The sequence below is a fragment of the Leptosomus discolor genome, chromosome 21 (genome assembly GCF_034619465.1).
Source record: "Leptosomus discolor isolate bLepDis1 chromosome 21, bLepDis1.hap2, whole genome shotgun sequence".
Taxonomy (NCBI): Eukaryota; Metazoa; Chordata; class Aves; order Leptosomiformes; family Leptosomidae; genus Leptosomus; species Leptosomus discolor.
In genome coordinates this window covers 3,260,976-3,282,048 of record NC_141411.1, presented here as the reverse complement: position 1 = coordinate 3,282,048, position 21,073 = coordinate 3,260,976, and the positions used below count along the sequence as shown (strand labels likewise).

Genomic DNA, 21,073 nt, shown 5'->3' with positions numbered 1-21,073 from the left:
GGTTTGTTAGATAAGGCCGAGGTCAGGTCCTCTTGCTTCCAGACTTGAAGTAAGTCCTCCCAAACTTTTAAGCCACAGCTGTCTCAGGTCACATACCAGATAGCAAAAGAATAAGGTGTTAGACTTTGCTTTGTTACTGGATCTTTTAATTTCTATTGGTTTGGGTTTGTTGTTTTTTTTTTTTTTCATTTAAATACAGTTCTCTGTCATCTTGCATAGCTTTGTGGAAGCCTGTCCAGTGTCAGCTCAGAATCTGGTCTGCCAGCTGGATTAAATTGTAACAGCTCAGTGCCTGTTTTGGGATGTTCTCATAGCTCTGTGCTTACAGCACCATCGCAGCTTCTACCTGCCTCGTCTCATCAGGCCAGTCTAGATAGAAGATGCTCACTTCAGAGTGCAATGTGGCTTTAAAGACAGGTTGTGGGCCTTTGAAGGGAAAAAACTCCTGTAAAGCACCAATTGCAGCTGGTTAGTCTGTGGGCTGTGCTTGGTGTTAGGGTTTTTTTCCCATTTTCTCCACTGTGATTTTCTTTCCCTGTGATTTAACGCTTCAAATCTGTTTGCAACATCGTCCTTCGGAGCTGTGCGCGGTTGCACTGCCGGCTGTTAAAACTCAGCTAGAACTTGCTGTTTAAAAACATCTTAACCCTTTTCTGAGATCATATCCTAGAGTGTGCTCAGATCTTCCTCAGCCTTCCTGTTCTCCAGGGGCTTTGGAGGGCCTGTGTCATGCAGCAGTAGCCATAGTACCTTTACCTTCCAGGTATACAGGCATTTAAATTCAGTACAGTGTGTAGGATAAACCCTGTTTTGTCATCTTCTCTGTAATTCCCTCGCTCATCTAGGAAGTACACGTGAAGACAAAAAAAAGGAGAGATAGTGCTCATACCTTGGTGCTTCTCTGGGCTGTTTCCCCCTTGTTTTCCACACTCCTTGTGCTGGTCCAGCCCTGGCAGGTCAGGCGTGCAGGAGAAGGCCCCAGAACCTGCCCAGCAGAAGGTCCCAGCAAACTGCGACGTCAAAGTCGTTTCTCTGCAAAGATAACAAAGTAGGTGCTATGTGCAGTCGCTGCCTATCACTGCCAAAAGTCAGACCCACTTTATATTTTGCATAGTATTGTGATTATTTCTATGTTGTTGTTGGCTGTTATTTACAGTTGTATTTTAAAAAATGGAGGATAGGCGTCTGGTGTTTCGGTGCACTATCTGTAAGTCCGTGGGAATCAATCCCCATGGAAAAAGCTGACTTACTGCTCCCTTAACTAAAGGGCTGTTAAATTGCTGGTGATGCACTTTAACCACGCCAAGATCAGCAGCGTTACCGCCTGGAGTCATCGAAGGGAGTTCCTGCCAGGTAGTTTCTTCTGTTTTCGGGTAGTTTTTTTTTTTCCTTTTGAGGATCTCGGGCTCAGCCGGGTGCGTCGTGGCACTTTGTGGCACTTCTGAATACTGTGAATTCCCCTTCGCCCCGATTGCTTCTAAGAACTAAATGTTTTGCTAAAAGCAGCTTTACGAAATTGTTCAGATCTAGCCACACTGAAAAGCAGGTAATTTGTGTTGACCGAAAAGAAAGAAAAGGTCAGGAAAGTTTTAAGTTCCAGTAATGGGGTTGAACATCCCTACCAGAGTCCTACGGAGATCTGTGTGCAGCTTCCATTGTTAAAGGAAAGCTGGTGTCAGTGTGGCACTTTGTCATAAAAAGCAGATCTGCAGGATGTAAAAGTCTTTGTATCTGTGACTTCTTGTTCAGTATAACCACGGTGTTTACAACATGCATTTGTCAAGTCCTTAATTCTTTGTGACTGAAATAGTTAGTGGACAGAAAGTACCACGTTACAGTTGATTTTCCTTCCTCTAGAAGAATAAGCTATTGCCGTGCAAGCACATTGTGTGCCGCTGTAACTGCCCAGATTGCGGCTGGGGCTTGGAGGGGGGGAGTTTTAGTGCAGGAGAAGGGGAGAAGAATGTTTCATTGCTTTAATTTAAGCCTAAATAAGTAGCAATTTACCAAGAACTGCTCTTCTGACACTTTTTTAGGAAGTGCAGACTAGAGGTCTGGGTTGAAGAAGTAGCTCAAAGCTCTCACCTGCCGTACTTAGGTTGCAGCGTGGGTGAGGTACTGGATCCTGATTCAGAAACCTGCTTTTTGGAGGAGCTGAGCACCCCGAGGTGGGTGTGAACGCGGGTTCTCTGAATACATCGCTGGTCTCTCGTAGCGGGTGACAGTTCTTCTCTCTTACAGTGGTTTTACTCTGAAGTGCAATATGAGGGAAGAGGTCCTTGGTAGTCCTTAGCCGTCACTGCCGCCCGGCTGTCAGGAGGAGTGGTGGGCGCAGCTGGTTTTCAGTGCCCAGACTGAAAAGGTTTATCTGTTTCACTGCTTTTTTTCCTGCGGTGACATCGGTTGCTGTTCCTCAGGAGCCTGCTGAAGTCTCACTGGCACAAGCGTACCTGTAGGTCAGGTTTCATTTGCTAGATCCCTCTGCTTTTCTGCCAGAAGTTTTGGCACCAGTTATCCCCAGACCCAGCAGATTTCTTGGTTTGGTGGGTATTTAAATACAGTGTGGGAACCACGAGGCTCGCAGCTGTATAGTGCCATTCAGCACATTGTAGTGCTCTGCAGCGGGCAACCACATGTGTGTGTAAACACGCTGCGTTAGCAGCCAGAGGTTACACGCTCTGCATTTACTCCTGAAAGTCGTTCCAGTTTAAGTGCCTCCAGTTACTCTCAGTGACTCTTGTTTGCTGGCATGCAGAGCACATCAGCCTTTTCTTCAGCTCTCTCTTCAAAAGTCTCAGCATCCCTCCTCTGCTGAGGTGTATTGTCACGCCAATCCTGCCTAAACAAAGCTGCTGCATAAACTAAAAAGATCCTTCCGAGCGGCTCCTCCAGAGCGCTTGTTTCTCCTGAACGGTGGGTGTTTGCACAGACAGCTGTGAACTTCTGCCCGTGCTGTGTATTTATGACGGTGCATGACTGTGGTGGAAACCATCGTGCAGCTTGCCAGGGTCTGCTCCATCCTTCTGTGTCCAACACAGCTTGTATCTGCTGCTGAGAAGCTGTCCTTGCAGAGAGAAAGCGGCTGTTGGACAAGTGGAAGTGGAATGGAAACCGAGCGTCCAAAAACCCGCCGGGGTAGCCTGCTTTTGCCTGCTCACGCTCCGCCCTGAGTGCTGAGCTTCGTCTTCCAGTCCTGGAAGGAGAAACCAAAATGCTGTCGCTAGAGGCCCTCAGTGAAGGCTGAGCGTTTTGGAAGATGCTGTGATTAAGCGATTGAAGAGAGAGCCGGGGCACTGGTCTCCGTTCTGTCCTTGTCCATCAGCTGGGCCAGGAGCTCCTCGGGTCCTGTGCGTGCTCTTTGGCCGCCTGGACATCCGCAAGCGGCCTCAGGATCCTTGAGGAGGAGATACCGCGAGGCTGTTCCGTCAGGAGCGAGAGTGAGACCCGCAGATGATAACGGGGGTGATAACCTGCGTGTTTGGAACAGCTCTGGAAGCACAGACGACCTTTGGGCAGCAGCTTTCCGCCTCGGGAAAACCTTCGTGGGTTTTCTGTCCGCAGTGACTGGAATTTTCCTTGCTCCTTTGAGAACAGGGGGGGGACCCTGCTCATGGCTGCGCGGTAGCCTCCGGCCGGCAGAACGGTCAGCTGCCCCCCCCGGTGGGGAGCACATCCCATCAGCTCGCTTTCTGCGCCTTAGTCGGATGGAGACAGGCGGCCGCGGTGGTGGCAGTCCCGTCTGCGCTGGGTGGGGGCAGTCCCGTCTGCGCTGTTCCCCCCTGGCAACGTGCCCGTGCCTCCCACCCGCCTGTGGGGACACCTCCTGCCTGCCACGCCGGGCGGGTGCTTCCAGAAGGTGGGGTGCGCTGAACTCAGCCGTTGCTCTCGGAGTCTCCAGGAGCCTGGAAGACAAAACCACATCTGAGGATCAGTCGGAGAAGGTGCTTGAAGGAGGCAGGGGACATGTTGGACCTCTAGCAAAGATAAAGACTTGCTGTTCTGGAAAGAGCGGTTTCCTGCTGGATCCCCCCCAGCACCCTTCCCTGCAGCCCGTTGTTCCCAGATATATTTTTCTCGTTTAGGAAAACTCCACGTCTCGCTGTTCAGCCGCACAGTCACTGCAGTAACGAGCGGGAGCGCTTCCTAAACATCGTCTGTGTGTTTGCACTATTTAAAAAAAGGCATGTATCACAAAATCGATGACCTTGTTCTGTGTCCTGTGCGCAATGAATTTAATTAAATTGAGCACATTCTGTGACAACGGAGGTTTATTTTTTCGTTGGTGTTGCGTTTGGGGGGAAAACCTTGAAGTAAAGGCTTAAGTTAAGCAGCTTGTGGTCTGTCTGTGTGACCTCCCGTCCCTCCTGGGATGGGTCTCCCTCGCAGCTGGGAGAGGATGTTTGCAGAAAAGCCAGCGGGGATGGCAGCAGGGGAACGGCTTCATCTCCTGAGCCAGCTTGAAAAAATACTTGCTGTGTTGTTTCTAAACTGGTTCCCAGTCCGCTGCCACCAACACCTGTAGCCACTCCAGGTTCCCAGGAGGGGCAACGACCACATCATTTCAATTCTGGTGGTGCCAGGAGGTTGCTTAGCCCTTCTCCAACTGGTTTTGACTTCACGTGGGGATGGAAGCAGCCCTGGTGAAGGCACCCGCTGCACCCCGGCCTGCAGAGCTCCCCGGAGCGGTGGCTCACTAGAGGGCACCCACTGGCCACGCGTGGCGTGGAGCTGGGTGCTGGCAGTTGCCTCGCAGCTCCTCTTGCCTCCAGGCTGTGCAGACCCAACCTTTACAGCCGGCAGAAGGAGGTTGCGCTGAGGGACACGAGTCCCTCGGTTGGGGTTTGGCTTTCCTTCTTTTTTCTCTCGGTTTACGGAGGCGATCAGGCTGCGCGCGGTCGGGAGGAAGACGGATGAGCGCGCTCTGCTTTTGTGGGTCGTAAACCAGCCCCAGCGGTGATTTATCACGAGCTGCTTGCCAGGGAGGAGCTGCTGCTTCCTAACGAAGAGCAACTCCATCGCTTCGTAGGAAAAGAATAAAACCCCACCTGTGGCGTCGGAACGGGAGAAGCGGAGCCGGTTTCGCCCATCCCCGACACCAGCATACCTGCTGGCAGAGGGAGCGTTGGTCGTGGTTATGGTCCTGCCCGGCTGCCCCTCCTTGTTCCCTGCCTGTGTTTCTGTGAGCAGCCGTAGGTAGGGCTGGTGTCCAGGATCTCCTGCGGGCAGACACCTGGGTCGCACCCAGCAGCCGTTTCCATTCTGTCCTGCGGCAGCTCGAACGGCAGCAATTAGACTCGCTGGTAACCTCTGCCCGTCTTCAGCCCGCAGGGAAGTTTCTGGCTCTGCCCCCACAGTCCTCTGTCTGCCCAACCTTTCCCTGCACCCCGCCAGCAGAACCAACCTGCCCCGATGTGCTCCAGAGCACGGGAGCTGCATGAAGCAGAGCATCTGCATCGGTCCTGTTTGCCAGGGGGCTGTGTTTTGCTGGTGAGATCCCCCACCCTCGCTCTGCCCGCCCTGGGCAGCTCTCTGCCGACGGCAGGCCAAATGAATCCTCCTGGCTTCAGCAGGAGAGGTACTGGAGCAGGGTGGAATTGCTCACCTCTGAATTTGGCTTCGTAACAGGGGAGGCTGGCCAGACGCATGCTGGAAGGAGATCGCTGTTCAGCTCGCGCAGGGAACGCCAGCGTTTCATCTTCCTCGCACAATGCGTTTCTGCGGGGAAGAAATACTATTCTGTATCTTAGAAGATAAAGAATCCCTTTTTTTTTTGGCTGTAGGCCGTCGAGTAGCCAGAGCTTGGTTTTCCAACCCTGCTCAGCTTCTGCCCTCTGAAGTCCCGCCACCTCCCTGTGCCTCTTTTTTTTTTTTTCCCTCATCTTTTGTAGGAAAGTGGTGGTTTTGGGGCAGCGTTTGTGGCGCTCCCAAACTCCCTTAAGCAGTTGCAGGTCTGTTGCTGGGAGGCAGCAGCCCTTCCTCCTCCTCTGCCTTGGTGTAACAGCAGAATCCAGCCCCCTGAAAACAAACAGTCTCGCTTCATCCCAATGTCGACGTCAGGACAAGAAAAGCTCTCTGAAACCCAATCTTTCTGATGGGAGCTGCTGTCCCAGCCGCTGGCACAGGCGGGGAGACCCCCCTGAAGGTCTCATTGGGGTCCCCAGCTGGAGCTTACTGGGGTGAGGAGGCAGGTGGTGTGAAACCTCGCCAGCAAAGCAGGCTCCGCGCCGCAGGTGTGAGCTGCCAGCGCACAAAACCCAGGGTGGTTTTAAGAACAAAAAAATTAAAAAACCGCAGATTTTAACAGCTAAATCCTCGTTAATTCGACGACTGAAATGGCCACACAATTGGCAACCGGTATCACAGCCCTGGTGGCAGGGCTGAACGGGGCTGAAAAGGAACCAGTGTGAGACCTCGGGGTGCGGGGAAACGGGGGGGGAAGCGCTGCGGGGGCCGAGCCTTCTCCTGCACAGAGGACGGGGGGGCTCTTAGATCCACACGTCGCTTTTGGTTCTGGAAAGCCAGACCAGCCTCTCTGTAGCTCCGTTTCATGAGGAGGAGAGCAGAGCCCCGCTGCCCGCTGAGGAACTTGCACTTGCCCTGCGCGGCACCGGAGACACCCCTGTGCCGCAGCATCCCCTGGTTTAGCCGGCGGTGAATCAGGAAGGATTATTTACCGGAGTGATTTAGGGGGATGCTTTAAATGGCATGTAAATGTTTGCATATTGCCTTTAGCGTGGGAAGAGCTTTACAAGTGCGAGCTGTTGTTGTTTTGCTTTGGAAACCACGTTCCCCTTAAAATCAATACCACGAAGAAGAGGGCCCGAGCAAGCTAGTTAACGTGCTGCAATACTCTTCTTATTGCCATTAGCAGAGAGGATTGTCACCCACCCTGACACAGCCCTTCGAGCTCTGGGTGTTATTCTCCTCTGATATAAAGCAGCACTTCCTTCATTACCCTTGCCTCTGACCCTCGCTTGCAAAACGGTCTTTTCTGCTCATACCTAGAAACACAACACGTTGTGGTCAGGCATTTAACGATAAAAAAAAACCCCAAACCAACTGAATGCCCAGAGAATACGTCACTCTGGCTGAAAACCCAAGTCCACAAACATTTTGCCATCGATCAGCCATGGGAAAGGACACGGGTGGGGGGCAGAGTAGGCTCTCCACCTCCTCGCTGGTAACACTGTGCTCTGCGGAAGGCGCCAGGGGCTGCTGACACTTGGTGACCCGAAGTGGGCTTAAATGGTGGAAACGCTCGGGTGGCCTCCCTGGCCCCGATTCTGCACGTGCTTTCAAGTCCCGCTTGCTCCCCAGGTGCTTTGGGTTTTATCTGGCAAGCTGGGAAGCATTGGGGGCTCCCACTGGGCGCCCGCTGTCCTTGCTGGAGGGATGGGTGCAGCCTTGCTCACCCCCTCCTGCCCCCAGCCCCGCTGAGCTTTGAGGGGCTTTTCCCCCCCTATGGTGCTGACCTGAACCCCTGGCTGTGAACCCTCATTTTGGGGTTTCCTGGGGTTTTTCCTCATCTTCCCCCCTTGCAGGATTCCACGTGCAGCCCTGGGCACTCCGTGGATGCCAGGGCAGAATGCTGGTGCTGGCCCCAGCTGCTCTCCCAGCCCCCTGCAAGCTGCCTGGAGCAAGGATGCAGTTTATTCCTGCCTTTGCTGGAAGGGGATATTTTATTTATCTCCTCAGCAACTTGATTTTGCATTTAAAGTTCTATAGGTGCCACTTCCATCTGTCTTCTTCCCCCTTTCCCTTAACCTTGCTTGTGTAATTGCTGTGCCCAGATTAAATATTTACTGTTTTCTCCGTACTGGTGAGCCTCCCAGTTCCCTCCCACTTTCAATTAAAGATTTATTAGGTGGGCATCAGCACTTCTGCAAGGCCAACAAACCAGCCCCCCCCATCTCGTTTGATTTCTTAAGTGCTTCGTTATCGTGGTTCAACCGAGCACACGGTAAATTAGATCTGGACCACACCAGCACCGCAGCGCCCGGCCTGGGCGAGCCGAAGGCAGCGGGGTGCGAGGAGCAGGGTGGGTGCACGTGTGTCTCTGGGGAGGGGGTCTCCAGCTTCCCCCAGGAGGCTGGGGAGAGCCCTGCAACAGGGACACAGCAATACTGGGCTGCACTGGGCAGGGCTGGGCCCAGCACTGCCTCCCACCGCCGCTCCGGTCTGCCAGGAGACCCGATACCCATCCTCAGGCTGCGTGAGGACAGGGCGGTTTACTGCCAAACAGGCAGAAACAGGACTTTCTCATCACTGTGCTGTAATATTTATAATTAACCGACTTTTTAGATCAATATTTTATTGGGAAGGTTGCTGGGGTAACTCCCGCTTCGAGCATCTTCCCCCCATGTGAGTGAAGCCTGGGCTATTAGGAATAATGAACTTTTTGCTAGTTACCTTTCATGAACTGATACATCTTTAATGCTAGCTGGAAATTTAGTAACGGATATTTAATCTGTGACCTCAAAACTGACAGAAGAGGGTGAGGGAAGCGGACCTGGGCCAAGCCACAGGAACAAAGCGGCAGGCGGGAGCTCGGTGGCCCAGCAGCCAAACAAAGCCCGACCCAGGCGGTTTTGGCAGCGGGGATGCGGCGATGCCGGGGAAGGAGCCGGAGGACCCACAGCCCCACGCAGGCACCGTGCTCAGCACCACTCTGGTCACGCAGCTGTGGCAGGGAGCGAGCAAACAGCTGGATTTCCAGGCGAGAAGTTGAGAGATGCCATCGGCTCCCAGCCCTTCCTCAGCGGCTGGGCACCGCTGCAATGCACACTGCTTTTTATCTCCAAGCAGGAGAGAAAATGCTTTTACCCCCCACTGTCCCCATCCCCCCCCTCCCACTACCCTGGGCTGTTTGGGAAGAGCCCAGGGCTTGGCATCTCCGTCTTCCCCACCCCAAAGCAGCCGTTTCCCCCCCACACACCTTGCGAGCAGCCGAGTGGCTGTCAGGACCTGCATTATTTATCTGCTGGCTAACATTTACTGGGATCTAGTGTTTAATAACTGTCACTCCAATATATCTTTTCTTAATCCCTTCAGATCTGTCGCTGTGGCAATTTTAAATATTTATCAACGCAGTTTGTGTGTTCACTGTTAAGGTTGCAATTTTCTTGTAATTAAAGATTTACAAGACACTGCTCAAGGTTTAGGAAGGATTGGCAAAGATCAAAGCTGTTTGCTATTCACACTACGAATCACCAGCTCTCCGGAGGTTTTCCGGACGCACAGGTGACGGCTCAGACCTCCCCTTGACAGCTGGTTATTTTTGCTGTTGCTTTTAACCATTTCCACTGGTTGCCGTTGTGGAGGTGGCGGGTTTGCCCCGCTCCACGTCTCCCCGTATCTTGCTGACGCAGCCGAGTCCCTGCCAAAACCTCCTATTCCTCAGTGCCTCAGCCAGCCCCGGAGAGACACCCTGCACCCTGAGAAGGGTCCTGCTCGCCCTGTGACAGCCCCGCGGGCTCCGGCACTGGCTGCTCCTGCTGCCGCCGCACTGGGCTCTGCCTTGGTGTTCCCGGTTGATACTCGGTCCCCGTCAGCTCCCGGCTCTCCTCCCGTTTAACCACATGCAACTCCAAAAATCAATTCTTCCCCTTCCCCCAGCTAATGAAGGTTTAATACAGCTCCAGGACCACTCCGGAGCAGTGAGGGTACCAGGGGTGCCCGAGCATCCCTCTGGAAGCAGACCCCAGGATGGGAGCAAGGCTCTGCCCCGAGCTGCCGCTTGCCCTGCGGTAGCCACGGCCTCTCACACAATCGCTCGCTGCAGGGTGGGACCACAAAGACTCTGAAGTGCCACCCAGGGGCACACCAGCTTCTTAATTAATTATTTAAGCCTGCCTGGCACAGGCAGCACGATCAGACCCGTCTCTCACCAGGACCTGCAGCATCCACGCTCCGTTGGCACCACCGGTGGCTCCTGCGATGCTGCTGCGCACCCCCGGGTCCCCGCTGCTCCAGGGGCCGTGGGACAAATTCAGGCTGCAGCCTCGGCCACGACAGCATCCCCTGCAGCTGGCTCGCCCATGGGGAGAGGAGCCAGTGCCGGGAGGGGAGCTGGGCTTCCCAAACCATCGCACAGCAGAGAGGAAAGGCCAGAGCTGCGAGCAGCCAGCCGGGGAAGCAGGCAGAGCACCTCCGGAGGGGTCAGCGCTTTTCTAGCCTCAGGCAGCTCCCAACTGCCCTTGTGCCCCCTCTCCCACCCTGCTGCTTTCCATCAGCTGGATTTTAGCCTCAATTGCCCACTTGAACGCAGCTGAATCCATTTGCTCGGGCCGGCCGGGGGCCGGAGCTGCTTCAGCTCTGAAAGGCTGGAAAAGGGACGGGAAACAAATGAGCTGCCGTCGTTTCTCCTCCGTGACTCCTGCCTTCGCTTCTTCTTTCTTTCTTTGGTGACTTCTGGGTGGAAAGGCCCAAGGAGCACTTGTCTCCTGACCCCCACCACGTGCTTGGAAGGGGAAAAGGGATCAAGGGCTGCAAGTCACTAAGTGGTTCCCTGCCTCAGTTTCCCCACCTGTAAATCAGCGGTGAAGGAGGGAGGGGGAGAAGTGATGAAGCATTTGGAAGGAGAGCCGCTTGCTGTGGAGATTGACAGGTAGATTTTCCTAAAGGTTTTGAAAGCTGCACCTGCTTCATCATGATGGCATCATGCATATGGATGACACCGCTGACATTTCCCAGGGAGGTCGGGTGTTTTAATTTAAATCATTTTCGAGGAAGTGCTGGAGAGAGGAGGAGAGGCCTGCTTTGATTCTCTAACGAACTAATAAATATGTGCCTGTCAACGCTCCTCCCAGAGCCTGAAAGCCTTCGGTGCAGGCAGGGAGGCAGGCAGGTAGCCCTGCCACCCAGTGATGGGTGCTGAGAACGGGGCGTCTCCACCGCGGGGCCCTGGGCAGGTGCAAGGGCTCTGCGAAAGAAGGACACAATGATGGAGCCACTCCAAAAATCAGTTTTATTAGGTGCTTAAAATAGAGCCTGGCACGCAATGTTCTCAGTTGGCTTTGTCGAGAGAAGCTCGGTTGCATATGAGATCCACGAGGCTGTTTGCACTGAGAAAGAGGAGGAGGAGGAGGAGGGGTAGAGGGCAGAAGAAGCAGAAATGAGGACTTTTACTGCCATCCTCAAAGTGAGGGTAATAATAAAAAAAAAGGGGGGGGGGGGAAATTAAACCTGGTTGTGTTTAAATTAAACCTGAAGAGTAGTTTATGGGAGAGAAACCCGGGGGTGAGACCTGATGGGACAGGCTGGAGGAGAAGCATTTCCCAAACAAACCTTTAACATCCCAGAGGGATGGAGGGGGAGGACCGGGAGGTGATGGAGGCTGCCCCTGCCCACCTCCCCCACCCCGGTGGGCCCCCCAGCACCCCTGGGCTCGGCTGGCAGCAGCCAGGAGGAATGTCGGGTGTTGGTGACAGTCTCTTGGGCTTGAGAAATTTGGGAGCCTCTTCACTAGAGCATCTCTTTGAGAGCTGCATCCCTGTGTGGCGCTCGGAAGCCGAGACTGCTGTACCCTGCTGCCCGTAAAGATGCTTCGGTGGTTAATTACTTCCGCTGCTTAAAAAACCTCAAACAACCCAACATCTTGGTTCTAATTTGAGTTGCCCTGGCTCTTGCCATGCCTTTGGGGAGCAGATTAGAGAGCCCTCTAGTCAAGAGCATCCTGGGTCAGACACCTTCCCCCTTTCCGAAGCCCTTCTGGTTCCTGCTGCATCTTTGCTCTCTGGGCTGCGGGATGAGACCCCGCAGAGTGAGCCTGCCTCGGCGCCCGGGGGGGGCTGCTCCCCCTTGAAGGGAACTCAAGATGCAATTAGATGTTGCTGTGCCTAAAAAAGCCCCCTTCCCCCTGCCTGGCACCCCAAATAACCCTCGTGTGCACTAGCAAAGCCTCCCCAGTGCAGAATCCAGCCTCCAGGCAGAGGACGAGCTGTAAGTCCCAATCACAAGCTCTGTAAGACTTCGCAGCCGCAATAATTCACCCGTTGAGGTTCGTTTTCGGCCAGTTGCCTCCTGACGAGGAGCGTGAGCATCGCTCCCCTATGCGGGGGGGGCTCGGTGCTGCAGGGAGGGCGGCAGTCGGGGCTGCTCCCCTCCAGCAAACCGTGCTGGAAGCTGCAAGACGTGGAGGGTGAAACAGGCTGCGGGGCTGGTGGGAGACGCTTGGCTCTCCCCTGCCTCCTCCAGCGAGGGCTGGCTTGAATTCAGCCGCCTGCCTTGGCTGCACCCGCTTGTGGCCTCTGGAGGAGGAAGGGTCTCTGAGGAGATGGGACCTTGTCTCACCTGGATGACAGGGGATGGTGCTGGTGAGGCTCTGCCAGCAACTGGTCCAGCTCCACACACCCCATCCAGGCTTGGGGGACAGGGAATGGTTTATGGAGCATTTATTTCCCCCAGCACAGTGCCCAGGAAAAGCTGGTTGGTGCTTTAATAATAAATAACAGCAACAGTAAATAGTGTATGAGGCACCTGTGGTGCTCAGTCCTCGGAGGAAGGGAGGGGATAGGAGTGGTTTACAGTCAGGCTCCTCTTTTGGGGCATTGAGGGGTAGGATTTGGCCACCCCTTTCCCATGGGGAGCCTGGGCTGGAGCACCCACGTGGGGACCCTCGCTACAGTGCGGTGGTGGGTGCCTCTCTCTGAATGCACCGCACAGAGCTCCTTGGGTCGCTCTGGTTTCAAAGGAAATCAGATTAATTGCATATATCTTGCATTTTAATCTCTCGTTTGCAGGTATCGCTTTTAGATGGGAGCAGACAACTCAGGCGGCGGCTGAACCTTCACCTCCCGTCCCAGCGTGGCGGCAGCAGCTGCGATAACCGTGATCAAAGAGGCTTTTTCTCTACACCTACAAAATTACAACCTTTAAGGGACTCGGTCTGTGCTTTGTTTGGGAACTGATGATGATTTTTGCAGGGAGTGGGATGGCGGAGGGGGTGGGAGCTGCGGGCGCTGCCCGGCTGCTGGGGCTCAGCCCGTGCATTGCGGGGACGGGCAGGATTAATTCAAGGACATATTTACGCCAGAGAAATTTCTCAGTGACTGTTTCCACATGTTCCAGCACCAATTTAGCTGAACCACAGGGAATAGAGTTTGCATTTAAGTTTCCCCACCGCACAAAAGGCAGAAAAAGGCCGTTTCAGGCCCCGAGTCTGCAAACACTGACGGCTGCACACCTGAGCGAGCCGGCGGGGCTGGGGCTCCGCAGCCAAATATTCAAAGCAGATCACGACTCTAATTCAGCAAAGTATTTAAGCCTGAACTTAACTTTCAGCTTGTGCTTGGGGCCCCTGGAGATCTCGCTGGGTCCTGAACACATGCTGAAATGCTTTGGTGAGTGGCGATGGTGTGCTGAACGGGGGCCGGGGAGAGCCATTCCCCTCCGAAATAATCACCCAGCGAAGGCGCAGAAGCCGTTTCATGTGCCTGGCTGAGCATGGAGCTTATCCAGTGGGGAGCCATCTCGCCTTAGCTGGAAGATGAATGAGAAGTTCAAACAGCTTTTTACCGTGTCAGGGTTTTCTGGTCCCTTCAAAGCCCCGTGCACGCAGTGATTGTGCTGGCTTTGCCCGAGGGAGCACTGCGTCTGCACGGAGACACGACCTCCTGGGGCACCTGCACCCCATCAGCCCCCCCCAGGCCTGGCTGGGATGATTTTTCTTGGTCTTTCCCGTGGAAGGACCCCCAAGCAAAGTGCCAGTCAGGCTCCGGCTGCACCCGTGCCCCCACCACGTGCTGCACCGATGTCTCTTCGGGCTGCACGTGTGTTGGTAAAGACACATTTTGTTTAGGGTTGCAAGTAAAGCGACCCCAAAGTCCTTACCTCTAACAAGCAGGGATTAGGTTTAGGCCCAAGCAAAGGGATGGCTTGCTGACGTTAACCAGGGAGGGGAACATCACCGGCAGCATCAGCGCCCCTCGAATGGGAGGGGAAGGGCCCCTTCAAACCTCGCTGGTTGAGGTTTGCCGCATCCCTTGGCTTGGCACAACCTGGGAGGGGGGGGGGATGACTGGTGCTGCCCACCGCTCCCTCTCATTTGCAATTTTAATTGCTTATCAGAGAAAGCAGCAGCAGCAGCCCAGGAGAGCAGGTTTTGCAGCCCCCCCCCCACCCCGCTTCACCTCCCACCGCATGCACAGCGATGCACAGCGACTGTCTTGCAGAGCTCCCCCAGCACCTGAAGCAAGGGGCTCCTACCACAGAGCCCCCCAGCTGCACACCAGTATACAAAGGAGTTTCTTTTTTTTTTTCCCTCCTTTTTTTTTTTTTTTATACAGAAACAGAAAAGCAACAACTTCCTCCCCCCACCCCCCCTTTTCATCCCGTTTTTCCTCTTTATCCACAAAAGTTTACAAAATAGCCTTGAGATTACGCTTGCAGGATACAGGATCCAATCACCTCTGGCAGAAGCCGGCCAGCCTCGCAGGGGTGCCAAGCAAGAGATATGTCACCATCATCTTTGCTGTTTCTTTTGCCCAAAGTCCCCTCCTTTCCCCTCTGCTTCCCTCCGGCTGATGGCAGTGAGCAAACGACAGGGCAGTGGGAAGGCGCTGGGGGTGGGTGTGGGGCTGATTATCTGAGTGCTCAAAAAAACCCAACCAAACAACCAAAAAAAAAGAAACAAGAAAGAACACGTATCCCAAAGGGAAAGGCCTTTTTTTTTGTATTTCCAAAACAGGGACTGTCCATCAAAGGAGCTGACACCGCAGGGGTGTCTCATGGTGCCAGGGGGGACATGGGGAAGGGGTGATCTGCTGATCATCTCTATGGCTCTTCAACCACTCAAGGCATCGTCCCCCTTGGGCTCAGGCACCTCTGAGCCCTCCCGGCTGCCCGGCAGGTACTTTCAGGAGCCACGCACAGATCCAGACCCTACGCACAGATCCAGACCCTGCCAGGACCACGAAGAGGCTCTGCAAGCTCCGTGCCCAGCTCTGCTCCTCTCCGTCTGCCACACCACCTTGACGCTTGGTCAAGTCCATGAAATCCCTTTTTTTTGTGTGTGTGTGTATTCAGTTTTGTAGTTTAGTTTTGTTTTTTCATTTGGTAAAAAATAGTTTCTCCCTCCCCGCCCCAAACCACTCCACCCCACAGTCAGCCCTGCCGCTGCATCGACCTTCAGCAGTCCAGGGGCGCTGCTTGCACCTCCACGGCCAGGAGCTGCCCACCATGCTGCCCCCGAGCCCAGGGCTGGGCGAGGGGGGGATAGACCACACGCACGGCTGTGGCACCCCGGAGCAGCTCCCTGGCCCTCCTGGGCTCTGCCCCGACGCCGTAGTGAGCCACGAGGCTGGCAGCAAGGAGCAGGAGGCAGAGGACCAGCACCGTCAGGAAGCCCTGCCTGCTCTCCAGGAGCCAGTAGCGGTGGGCAGCCTCTTTAGTCCTGGCGTTCACACAAGCCACCTTGGCCTGCAAGTCTACAAAGGCCACGTGGAGGCAAGCCCAGTACTCCGTGTCCTGGTGGAGCCGGGTGATGTTGTACGTGTGGGTCCCCATGGGGATCCGGGCCACGTTGGTCATGTCCAAGTTGGAGCTAAGCAAGAAGCTGGACCAGGTGAGGTTGGAGGAGATGGTGTTGAGATGCGGCTTCCAGGCAACCAGGATGTGGTAGGCCTGGACGTCCGCCACCACCAGCTCCAGGCTGTCCTCACTGAGAGGGAAGGAGTGGTTGACCGTCACGCTGATGCTCTTGGTGTCTGCCCCAAGGAGGTTGTGAGCCACGCAGGTGTACAGCCCGGCCTCCCGAGCCGAGATCCCATGAATCTCCAGTGTCCCTTCGGGGTGCACCTTGTACCACCCATCTTCCGCATAGGGGATCAGCTTCACCCCTGAAGGGGTGACCCAGTAGATCTCCGGGTCCGGCTCCGCCAGAGCTCGGCAATGCAAGGAGACATTGTCACCATCCGCCACCTCTAAGTGGGAGGGAAAGCTCTTGGTGGAGATGAGAGGCAGACACCGGTCCGTCATCTCCCGGAAGGGGACATCCCGAATGTGCCTCCTCTTGAGGTCGGGGGGCTCGGCGCACAGCGTGGACTGGGGCTCGATGAAGCGGATGTGGTTTTCCGTGCTGTTGACCCAGCGGATGACACAGTCGCAGCGGATGGGGTTGCTGTGGATGCTGATCTCCTGTAGGTTGGGCAGGGACTCCACCGTCTGCTTATGCAAGGCACTTAGGGCGTTGTTGTTGAGCATGAGGGTTTCCAGTTGGGGAAGGTGGTGGAACGCATTGGGGTGGATAAAGGACAGCTTGGGGTTGTTGGTCACATCTAGCTTGGTCAGCTCGGGGAGGTTGATCAAGGCAAACTGGTCTATGGACACCAGTTCCTCCATGTTGTTGAGGCCCAGCTCTTTGAGGTGCAGCATGTTCATGAAGTCGCTTTGCTTGACCCTCTGCAACGGGTTTTTGTTGAGATCCAGGAACTTGAGGCCAGGAACTTGCTGCAGCGCCCGCTTGGGGACGTTCACAAGCTTGTTGTCATAGAAAGAGAGGCTCTCCAGGCTCCGCAGCCCTTCCAGCGCGTAGTCCGAGATCTCCCTCAGGTTCATCCCTGCCAAAACCAAACTCCGCAGGTTCGTCAGGGGCCTGAAATTCATATCCAAGATCGCATCCACCGTGTTGCCTCCGATCATGAGGATCTCCAGGCTGGGGAGCATCTGGAACCAGCGGCTGTCAACCGTCCTCAGCAGGTTGGAGTTGAGGTGGAGGCGCAGCAGGCTGCTGAGGCCAGAGAAGGCGCGGGGAGCGATCCTGCGGAGCTGGTTGTGGTTCAGGTAGAGCTCCTGCAGGTTGCCCAGCCCGGGGAAGCTGCCATCGGGCAACTCAGAAAGCTGGTTCTCCTCCAGGTGCAGGCTGAGCAGCTGGGGCATGCTCTTCAGGCCAAAGTCCCAGACATCGGAGAAGCTGTTCTGCGACAGGTCCAGCTCAGAGAGGTTTCTGAGATAGTCCACCTCGCTCTGCTCAAGCCTGGCGATGTTGTTGCTTTGCAAAAGCAGGGTCTGGGTCCCCTCCGGCAGGTCTTCGGGCACAGCAGAGATGAACAAGTCATTGCAGTCCACCGTGGCAGCCTCCCGGTACACGGAGCGGGGGGTGTACCACGGTCTGATCTGGCAGACACACTGCGGTGGGCATTTGACCTTCCAGGGCACGATGGGGATGGCGGTGGCGGCCACCACGCAGAGCAGAAGCGAGCTGGTTTGGAAGCGGCTCATTTTCGGCTGGTGGGACCAGCTTGTTCCCAAGGAGGAAAGGTTCCCAGGGCTCATCCGGAGCTGGGCATGGGGCGAGAGCCGGGTGGGGACAGCATCCGTGGGAGGAGACGCTCCATGCGAGCCCCTGGCACCGATCAGGCCCTGCTGCCAGCTGCCCTGCCTGGCCCCCGCCGCCAAGAGCACATAACCCCCGTGACCAGGGCTGGTGCCTTCAGTCAGAGCTTCGCCTTTTCTTCCTCCCCAAATGATTCATTTTTGCACTCAGCTGCATCTTTCAGGTTCCTCCTCGAGGTCGCTCCTGGAAGAGGCCAGACAACAAGTTGTGTGAGAGGAGACCTCATGCACATGGTGAACAGGTATCAGAGGGAATAAACAGGCTGGAGAGGCAAAGCCCCGCGCATGGGACACCCAGCACCCTGCCCAGCCTCCAGACAGACCAACATGTCCATTTAATCTGGTTTATATCCATATGCTGGATGCAACCCTGGCTTTGCACCCTTCCCTTGCCTCCTTTCCAGTGAAGAGGGGTCAAGGGTTCCTCGGTGGGGTGTTTGGCGAGGGGATGGGGGGGTGACCCCCCCCGCACCTCCTTGCCCCTCTCCCCACCTGGCCACAGGGTTCGGAGGAGCCTGAGCCGCCCCCACCCCCTTTGATATTTTGATTTACTGCAGCTCTCCTGACCCATGCTGGCACAAATCAAACCAAGCTCCAAAGCTCCTCCCTGTCTTAAAAGACTCTCACACAGCAGGAAAAACATTAAAAAGCAGCCAGAGTGGGAAAAGAAAGTTTCTCTCCAAGCAGCTCTATTTTATCACCCCCTTGTTCTCCCTGTAAAGGGCTTCCAAGCAAAGTTTATTCAGCATCGACTCATCCAAGCCTTGGACCAGAATTGATCCCGCACACTTCCCTTCTTGCCTGCTGCGAGGGCATTGGCTTTTACACCATCTCCCAGAGAAACAGCATTAAAGAAGAGGAAGGCTGTATTGATTTCTGCATCCTTCTGGTGGACACACATCTTTCTTTTTAAGTGCTCAGGCATTTCTGTGACTATAAATCTCTCCAGCCATTAAAATATTATAGAATCTTTTCTCCTTAAAAACATAAAACATAATAGGGAAGAATTTTTTCTTTTTTTTTTTTTTTTTTCCCCCTACTATTTCCTTAAGGCTGTGAAGAAAAGCCCAGAAAAAACATCTTGTTTCAAACCCCATTTTGCCAGGAAGACTCCCCAGCTCTGCTGTTGGGTGATATCTCCACAGGGTTTGTGTCTGTAACCAGGTTTTATCACTTTTGCCCAGCACTAGATGGTGTTTCAGCACGGACGGCCACAGAAAATCTGTGTACAGGATGATGCCGTAACAGTCCAAGTGTTTGTATAAGTAATAGGATCAGAGTTTGCAGGAAAATGTCATTTTTTGGACATTCTGGGTACTAAACTTCATACTTTGTGGTTTCAAACGGCACGGAGCAAACCAAACAGGGTGGGCATCGGCAGCGTGTGGTCCCCGCTGCGGGGTATGAATCCCAGGGAGGACAGTCCTGGCAGGGGACAGACCCCCCTCTGCTGTGACAGCCCTGCTCCCTGGTGACAGCAGTGACACCCTGGGGACCTGCACCCTGAATTCCTGCAGTTCAGCCATGGGGGGATGGGGAGACAGGGAAGGAGAGGGCAGGAGCCCGCTGCTTGTCTTTGATCCGTTACCCAGTGAAGTCAGGCTCATTATTTCTTAATTAGGCACTGAAGAAGCCTGCAGCTTGCGTGCAAACTCATTTCGCCTTTTATTGCGCTGCACCAGAGGCGGGTGGTGGGATGGACCAGGCAGTCCCGCAGCTCCCACGGCCACGGGGTCACTTTTATCGTTTCACCATTCGGGTTTGAAAGCCTCCCCCCGCAGAGCTGTGACCCCGCCGGACTGGGGAGTCGGTGTGGGAGCCAGGGTGTTGGTGTGGGGTCCTGGGCGAGACCTGGCCCAGGGGAGACCCTGACCCTGAGGGGCTCATGCAGGGGAACAGCGGGGTTGATTCCTCTTGTGCAAATCCCCCCCTACCATGCACACATACCCTGAACTCCCACCCACCTCAGCCATCCTCAACCCCCCAGCAGCACCAAAGCACTGACCATGCCCCGAAAGCCCTTGTTTTCCCCCCCCAGACAGACTCAGGGCGCAGAGCAAGACAGAAAAGCGGAGGGACTCGGGATCTGAGGCTAACAAATAGAGAGATCAGGCCGGAGACGTGGCTGAGGTTGCAAGGCTAAGTGGTGTCTCCCAGGGAGCCCAGATTTCATCTCCTCTCCAAGACAGACTGATTTGCTGCCCTTGCAGGCGATGGGAAGATGCTGCCCGGGATAACAGGAGGCTCAATAAAACCAGAAAGAGGAAGGGGAGCAGCAAGGAGGAGCGGGGACGTGGCTTGCTGAAAGGTCTGCCAGAGCCAGGCACGAACTGGGACCCCTTCGGTGGCCAAGCTGGCCTGCGGTGAGGCCACGGGCCCCCCCTGCTCCCCACTAGTGCTGGCAGCTCCTGGCTGCTATTTTGGGCTTTTCCTCAGCGTGGGCTGCGGCACGGCAAGAGTGACAGCAGGGAGCTGGGTGACGTTTCTGCTCAGGGTTTGTTTTTTTTTTTTTTTTTTCCAAAAAATATAGAGCCAGGGTGCTGAAACGTTTGCTGCAGTGCCCTGAACACCAGGAAATGGAAAATACCCCCAGTTTCCTTTTCTCCCCCCAGCAGGACCCAAGCCCAGTCCCCACACTGAGGATGCCGCTTGTCTCTTCCACAGTTTCCCAGCATTTACCCAAATCCTTGGTTTCCCTAAGCCATTTCTGTGACTTCTACCTTCAAGGCTGGATTTCCCCCGGGTACAAACACCCATCTCCCCTTCCGCACAGCTTGCTGCAAAGTGTGATTGCAAAAAAAGCTGGGGCCCCAGTATGCCTTTGGTAAGGATTTTGTGCGGAGGTGGTCCCCGAGGAAAAGAGACACAAAGTGCCAGGGCCAGGCAGGGGGTCTGTGGCATTGCCCCTCATGGTACCAGTCTGAATTTGCCACAAGCCCACGACATCATCTGTGGTGTCACTTGCTGATGGAGGGGCTCAAGGAATCTGTTTCCATCCCAGGCAGGAGTGCTCAGGGACAGAAATGTGGAAGGAGAAGGAGTAAGGGGGAATGAAAGCGCCACAAGGAGATAAAGAAGGAGAAGCAGAGGTGAAATGGAGAAGGAAAAGGACAAAAAGACCATCAGAGAATGAGGCTGGGAGATGGAGATGAGCTGGGGAGCGCAAGAGAGACGAGGTGCGCAGTGCCGGGCAGAGGGGAGCGCGGCTGCAGGAACGGGCGGCAGAAGCCCAAGGAAAGACGGGAAAAAAAAGAAAAAAAAAAAAAAAAAGAAAAGCAATGAGAATGAGAATTGATGAGGCACAGAGAAGGGAAGAGTCTTTTCATCAGCAAGTTTGCTGGATGAAGCCAGGAGATAAATCACCCAGTGGAAGGAGCCTTGGTCTCAGTGCTTGCACTGGCTGCCTCTCTCCCTCTGTCATCTGTCTAATAGCCTGGCTTTGGGAGATAAATGGCTGCAGCTGAGCCCTGGGCTCTCCTGCTTTTCCCTCTCCCTCACCGCAGCCAGAAGAGCCCGATGTTTTCCCCCAGCGTGCTGCCGGGCTGGAGGCGATGGACAGCCCCTACACCCCGAGGGGGACGGGGAGGACCCTGGGGTCCCTTGGCTGGGGCCATGCTCAGCCTGCGGCTCCTCTCCGCAGCAGCAGCTCTCCTGCAGCGGTGTCCCCAAGGGGTAGCAGACACCCCAGCCCACGCCACATCTCCTGGGGGACCGTGAGCTCCTGCCCAGCCCCCATCTCTGG

The 21,073-nt window shown here is 55.0% G+C and overlaps 1 protein-coding gene across 1 annotated transcript; it reads right to left on the bottom strand.

The window, feature by feature from the left end:
• Nucleotides 1-15,126: 15,126 nt before the first annotated feature.
• Nucleotides 15,127-17,217, bottom strand: LRRN2 (leucine rich repeat neuronal 2). The gene has a single exon (XM_009947031.2). The coding sequence runs from the start codon at nt 17,215-17,217 to the stop codon at nt 15,127-15,129; it is 2,091 nt and encodes a 696-aa protein (XP_009945333.1).
• Nucleotides 17,218-21,073: the final 3,856 nt, after the last annotated feature.

Excerpts from the sequence above, each read along its gene's own strand:
- LRRN2 (XM_009947031.2), bottom strand. The coding sequence starts at position 17,217 with ATGAGCCGCTTCCAAACCAGCTCGCTTCTGCTCTGCGTGGTGGCCGCC.